Source organism: Monopterus albus, unplaced genomic scaffold (genome assembly GCF_001952655.1).
Source record: "Monopterus albus unplaced genomic scaffold, M_albus_1.0 scaffold384.1, whole genome shotgun sequence".
NCBI classification, from domain to species: Eukaryota; Metazoa; Chordata; class Actinopteri; order Synbranchiformes; family Synbranchidae; genus Monopterus; species Monopterus albus.
Window position 1 is genome coordinate 71076 of NW_018128264.1, and position 6285 is coordinate 77360.

Below are 6285 nucleotides of genomic sequence, written 5' to 3' on the forward strand. Positions count from 1 at the left end.
TTGAAGTTTGTCTGAAAGCCTGTGCTTGTCTTGTCAGGGGCAAGCTGATGAGCAGAAGGAGGGAGCAGCAGTAGCCAGTGATCAGACATCACGGCTGCCAAGGCGTAGATTCTGGCGTCCATACCGCAGGTATGGGAACCTCTGTGCTTTTATTGTCCATTCTCTGCTGAATTCCACAAATGTGAAAGGGAATCTGTATTCCTGGGACTTGCAGGCCGGGCCGACCTCGCCCACAGTCTCAGTCTGCAGATGGCCAGCAGGCAGCCGCTCCCCAGGAGAGCCAGGAGCAGAGTGAAGTGAAGCAGACAGAGGCCTCTGAGACTCCCCAGGCCAACGGGGAACCGGCTCCGACACAAAGCCAGAAACAACGTCGCCAGCCTAGACGACGTAGGCAGAGGAACTCTGAATCCTCTACCTCGAAAGTGAGTACAAGTGTTTCTGATCATGAACTGTAGCAAGTGCTCAATCTGCTGTTCTAAAACATGAACAAATAGAAACTCTCATGTGCTAACCTGTCACTCTGCTTGTATGTCACAACCTGAAATGCATGAATTGGCTTTTAACAGTTTTTTTTTTTATTGGGAAAATCATCTTTGTCACTTACTCCAAAATATGCCAATGTATTTAAAAGCTGCCCAGACGTGTGTGTTCTAATGGTTTACTGTTGCATGCTTGTGCAGAATGATACAGAGAAGTCTGCATCAGAACCTGGTACCCCACCTCAATCTTCAAACCCAACTGATGTTAAACCTACTACAAAGGGCTCTCCTAAACCCCCCCCTAAAATACCCAAATCACCTGAGGTAAAACTTCACATCCTCCATTTTTTTTTGTTTTCCATTTTTTCCTCAGTTTGTTGACCCACATCTTCATTGTCCTTCCCCACAGCCCACAGTGGCCACAACAGACCCAGCACCAGCACAGTGACATCTGAGCCTTGGCAAGAGGTGGGACATGCAGCGCTGGGTCAGGCGGGGGTGGGAGACATGAGGGTGTAGGGTTGCACTCCTTGTGCTACATGTGCCACATTGGCTATCCTGCAGGATGATGGCCATTCATGGGCGTTAGTGGTGCTAACGGGAGAGGAGTTTTATGGCGAGTCTTTAAGGCAACTCCTTATGTTGGAACTGAGTCCTTTGTTTAATGCGGGGAACATTTTGTGTGAACTCTGGGAACCTAGATTTCAGATTCAGTTCATCTTGTTTCAGGCTCTGAGGCATCTTTTTGTTTTGAGGCTGTTTCTTCAGGTCTGTCTTTCAAACCCTGTCTCCCTTGCGTCTTTTATTTTGTTTTCTCATAGGTCCTAGGGTTGGAGGACTGGACTTTACTTCAGAACACATGCACTGTTCTCCCCTCCGTGCACTCCCCCATCCTCCAACCCACCTGGTCTTGCATTCGTCCCTCAGGCCCCCTCCCCATCTTGTTTGTCTAGACACGGACATGTGGATAGGGACGGGGTAGCGAAGAGTGTGAAATAGGTGGGTGGTGGGTGCATATTTGGAAATTATGAGTATCTTTAAAAAGAAAAGGGAAAGACTGGACAAGGTGCTTGGTAGCCCAGTTATACTACCCCTTTTAAAAACTAGCCTGCTTTAATTGAATACATGGGACATGTCAAGTAGTCCATCGAGGACCCAGCCTTGAGATTTTTTTTAAATATTTTAATTTGGATGAGGGGGGAAAATCAAGCAGGTGTGAGGTTGGTGCATTATGGAAGTCAGTTTAGTTCAATTACCACCTCAATTAATTCTTAATGTGCAACTTCATCTCCTCAGTTGAGGATGGATTGAGAACTTTAGTTTTATTTTATTTTTTTTTCCTTTGGAGGGGATTATGTGCAATGTTATGTAAAATGCTAATTAATAAATCATGTTTGCAAATCTCAGGATTCAGTCCTTATTTCTTCCTTTGACATCTAGGCTGCAGACAAATGGATCAGAACCTGCTCTGCTGTGTTTGTGCAGTTTTTGCATTTGGTTCTTTGCTTATATTTACACAGTATACAGGTACATCTCAATAAATTAGAATATCATGGAAAAGTCCATTTATTTCAGTAATTCAACTCAATAGTGAAACTCATGTATTGTATAAATTCAGTACACACAGACTGAAGTAGTTTAAGCTGTTGGGTCTTTTGTGTTGATTTTTGGCCCACATTTAATAAAAACCCACCAATTCACTATCAATAAATTAGAATACCTCATAAGACCTATAAATATTTTTAGTGAATTGTTGGCCTTCTGGAAAGTATGTTCATTTACTGTATATGTACTCAATACTTGGTAGGGGCTTCTTTTGCTTTAATTACTGCCTCAATTCGGTGTGGCATGGAGGTGATCAGTCTGTGGCACTGCTGAGGTGGTATGGAAGCCCAGGTTTCTTTGACAGTAGCCTTCAGCTCATCTGCATTTTGTTTCTCATTTTCCTCTTGACAATACCCCATAGATTCTCTGTGGGATTCAGGTCTGGTGAGTTTGCTGGCCAGTCAAGCACACAAACACCATGGTCATTTAACCAACTTTTGGTGCTTTTGGCAGTGTGGGCAGGTGGAAACTTAACACTGGACTTCAAACAACTTGGGCTATGAGCTTCTCCACCCTTCCTCCAGACTCTAGGACCTTGGTTTCCAAATGAAATACAAAACTTGCTCTCATCTGAAAAGAGGACTTTGGACCACTGGGCAACAGTCCAGTTCTTCTCCTTAGCCCAGCAAAATCAACACAATTAAAAGACCCAACGGCTTGAACTACTTCAGTCTGTGTGTACTGAATGTATATAATATACAAGTTTCACTATTTGAATTACTGAAATAAGTGAACTTTTCCACGATATTTTAATTTATTGAGATGCACCTGTATATTAATGGAGGCATTTCCAAATGTTTTCCCTGTGTATAGTACTTTTTGTCCTATAGACTGTTGGTGGGGGGGAGGGTCCATATTGGATCTTGGCCACTTGCCTGTGATCCTAATTTAGACCCATATCTGCCCTGTTAATCAGAATTCATTTTAAAAAACAAAAAAACATCCCTTTTAAAAATAACTGCACAGTACCTGGAGCGAGTCAGTACCCTTGTCGGTCTTTTGCACAAATTTCACGTTTGGTTTAGGATGTGAATGATGCTCGAGCTGGATACCTGTCACCTAATTTCCTGAAGCACCCCAAGCAACAAAGGTTAGATCTGACTAAAATATTAGACTGAGTGTAGATATGTAATGTGAACGTAGCCCTAGTCAAACATGGCCACAGAATCGGTCTTCTCTTTATACAAATTACAAATCCTCAGATACACTCCATTAAAGAATAAAACACATGACCAATGCAAAGAAAATACACAAATGCTTGTGACATAAAATCATCTACAAGAGAATCTACTCTTTATAGCTTGCAAATCAGGCACTATTCCATCACAGACTGGGGTTTATAAAACCAAATAACTAGGCTGTGTAAGGAATTTAAACTTAGACCATCACACAGCACCTTTTATGTAAGTGAGTGATAGCTTGAGCCTCCCAAACTTTGAGGAATACATTTTTCTGCAAGCCCTTATCAAAAAAGCCAAACATCTAAACACAAAACCAGACCTTTACTTGAGAGACAAAGGAATTCCAACATTACTGCAGAGTGCCTCACCATGGAATAAAATCCTACTCCACTGGCAGTCAGTCGGTGCCTCAACAGTCCAGGCACTGTGTCCTTATTTGCATCACATTACTTAAAACTACAGTAGTCAACTTTTAATCCATAGGTTTTTAGCCTTTGATAAGTCATTCTTAAATAAGCTTATAAAGCAGTGGTACCAAGAAAGAATAATTCCAAAGAACCCAAATTGTTACACACCTTTAGCACTGCTTTGACACCACACTATGAGGCTACATCAAGACCTCAGTATACTAAAAACTCAGATTAATGAGTGTAGACTGATGAGCAGAAATGTAAATTTTATCAATTTAGAAATGATTCTACAAAGTGTGCAAGAAGTGGAGTCTGAATACTTTCTGAAGCCACTGTACATGCCAGATAAAAATTTGGATTCAGGCCTGTATACACAGTTCATCCCAAGCTGTGCTCGGTTCCAACTCTTCAGTTGATGCTTTCCTCCCCCAAGTAGTCCAGCTCAGTGCTGGGCTTGTCCTGATCCAAGTCTAGGTCCAGGTCCATATCTATCATCCCTGCCGAGTGCTGGTGAAAGTTTGCTGCAATCTGGTCAAAGGTCCTTCCCTGTGTTTCTGGCACCCGTAAGAATGTGAAGATGAGGAAGAACAGGAGAAGTACTGCAAAGATGAGGAAGACGTATGGGCCACAAAGGTCCTGGTAACAGAAGTAAAGGAGGAAGTCTATATTAAATGTCATGAGAAGGAGCAGACCCTAGATATTTCCAGAAAATTTGAAAGCTGCACTTAAGTGAGGCAGAGAAAATCATCACTGGGGTATTATCAAAGCTTAGGACTCCCGTAACATCAGTTTAAAGTATATGATACTAACAGCAATGTATTGGAAACACATTCCGATGATGAAGTTGGCTGTCCAGTTGGAGCAGCCGGCCACAGCCATGGCAGCCGGCCTTGGACCCTGAGAGAATAGCTCAGCTACAAAGAACCAGGGGATGGGACCTGGTCCAACCTCAAAGAAGGCCACAAAACCAAAGATGGACAGCATGCTGATGTAACTCATCCAAGGTACACTGTCCTGTCAGGTGCAAGAAAAAAAGGGTTCACTTTTGTAGAAATTAGGAAGCTATACAAATACAGGAAGTCTACATCTTTGGGAGACTGACCAATAAAGCAAGAGCCACAGTCATGATGATGGCACAGATGCACATCCCTCCTAGTCCTAGCATGTGGAGTGTCCGTCGACCCATCCTCTCTATCAGGAAGAGCTAATAAGAAGAAAATGGCAACAGAAGGGTTATTACCACCATGCTGCCCTGACCTGCAGCTAAAATATATAATCTACTTGGCTTGCTAAAGCTGCTGTTCACCTAGTTCACCACAGCCATGCTAGCAGCTTTGTGAGCTTGACTATACAAACAGTGGCCCTTTGAGCTAAATGCTAAAAATGACAACTATTAATCTGATGTTTAGCAGGTATACTATGTACCATGTTCATGGTTTCAGTTTAGTCTGTTAGAATGCTAACATTTTCAAATTAGCACCAAACACCAACTACAGCTGAGGATGATGGGAATCTCATTAACTGTGCAGATATTTGGTCATAAACTAAAATATTAACTGGAAACTGTGTCTGTACCAAATCTTGTGCCAGTTCATCCAATATTTGTTGAGATATTTCAGTCTGGCCCACAGCGGTGGACCAACATTGCCATCCCAAGAGCCACGGCGCTAGTGTGGCTTTAAAAAAAAAAAATCATATTTCTTGACCCATTTAATGACATTGAAAAATCTTGACCTGCCAAACCACACTCAGTCTATTCAGATGTAAAAACATTTGAGTGCTGGGCAAATGAAAGAAAGGTTCACCAACTCCCTCTTATTTGCTTTTTGATAACAACGTTAAACAGTAACAGAGAGACAATTTTGTACAGTTGGCAGGACTCTCATCTTTATCATACATTATTTTTAAAAATGATCTTACACTTAAGATGTTCTGGTAAGAACAGAGGAGCACATCAAAAAGCTAAGACAAAGGCCTTCTGGGTTGATTACTCACTGAGACCACTGTAAAGGCACAGTTTATCACACCGGTTCCTATTGTGGCATAGACTGGACTCTGGACTCCTGCCTTCATGAAGATACTGGTGGAGTAGTAGAAAATCTGGGCAGAGGAGTAAACAGGATTAGGTTAGGTCATGCTGTCCTGATTCCTGCTTCCTTTTTGGGACTGAATGGTCATTTAAAAAGGACATGAATGACATGTAATTTTTTATTTGTGGAGCGCTTATGATAACTAAATCAGTGTTCAAATCAACCCTGACTCACTGCATTGACCCCAGATAACTGCTGGGAGAGCTGCAGCATAATGGCGATGATGATGGGCTGGCGGTAGAGTGAAGAGCGAAACAGCTCCGAGATGGACACCTTCCTCTCCATGTCCATTCTCCTCTTCTCCTCCTTCATCTCTGCCATCATGTCGCCCACATCCTGCCTGCCCGTCAACCTCCTCAGACCTACAGGAAGGAAGCAGATTTTAGGAGTGTGTTTTCTCATGTATTCTTCCAAGAATCCATTTGAGTTTTGGACATTTGTAGTGAGGATGTTTATAATGCTTGAACCCATGGAGACTTACAGTGGGTACGGAAAGTATTCAGACCCCCTTAAATTTTTC

At 42.5% G+C, this 6285-nt stretch overlaps 2 protein-coding genes across 2 annotated transcripts in view; one reads left to right on the forward strand and one right to left on the reverse strand.

The window, feature by feature from the left end:
- LOC109951390 (Y-box-binding protein 2-A) overlaps positions 1 to 1885 on the forward strand; it is a 4098-nt gene extending 2213 nt beyond the window's left edge. The window contains exons 6-9 of the mRNA XM_020585872.1: positions 38 to 129; positions 215 to 422; positions 681 to 803; positions 889 to 1885. Of these exons, the coding sequence (XP_020441528.1) occupies positions 38 to 129; positions 215 to 422; positions 681 to 803; positions 889 to 927 (462 nt within the window). The 3' untranslated portion in view covers positions 928 to 1885. The remainder of the gene's footprint in view (positions 1 to 37; positions 130 to 214; positions 423 to 680; positions 804 to 888) is intronic.
- A 1442-nt stretch (positions 1886 to 3327) lies between these two features.
- Positions 3328 to 6285, reverse strand: part of LOC109951397 (solute carrier family 2, facilitated glucose transporter member 4) — a 10479-nt gene continuing 7521 nt past the window's right edge. Inside the window, exons 7-11 of the mRNA XM_020585884.1 lie at positions 5940 to 6127; positions 5671 to 5775; positions 4778 to 4879; positions 4486 to 4689; positions 3328 to 4311 (exon numbers count right to left, since the gene is read on the reverse strand). Coding sequence (XP_020441540.1) covers positions 4084 to 4311; positions 4486 to 4689; positions 4778 to 4879; positions 5671 to 5775; positions 5940 to 6127 — 827 coding nt within the window. The 3' untranslated portion in view covers positions 3328 to 4083. The remainder of the gene's footprint in view (positions 4312 to 4485; positions 4690 to 4777; positions 4880 to 5670; positions 5776 to 5939; positions 6128 to 6285) is intronic.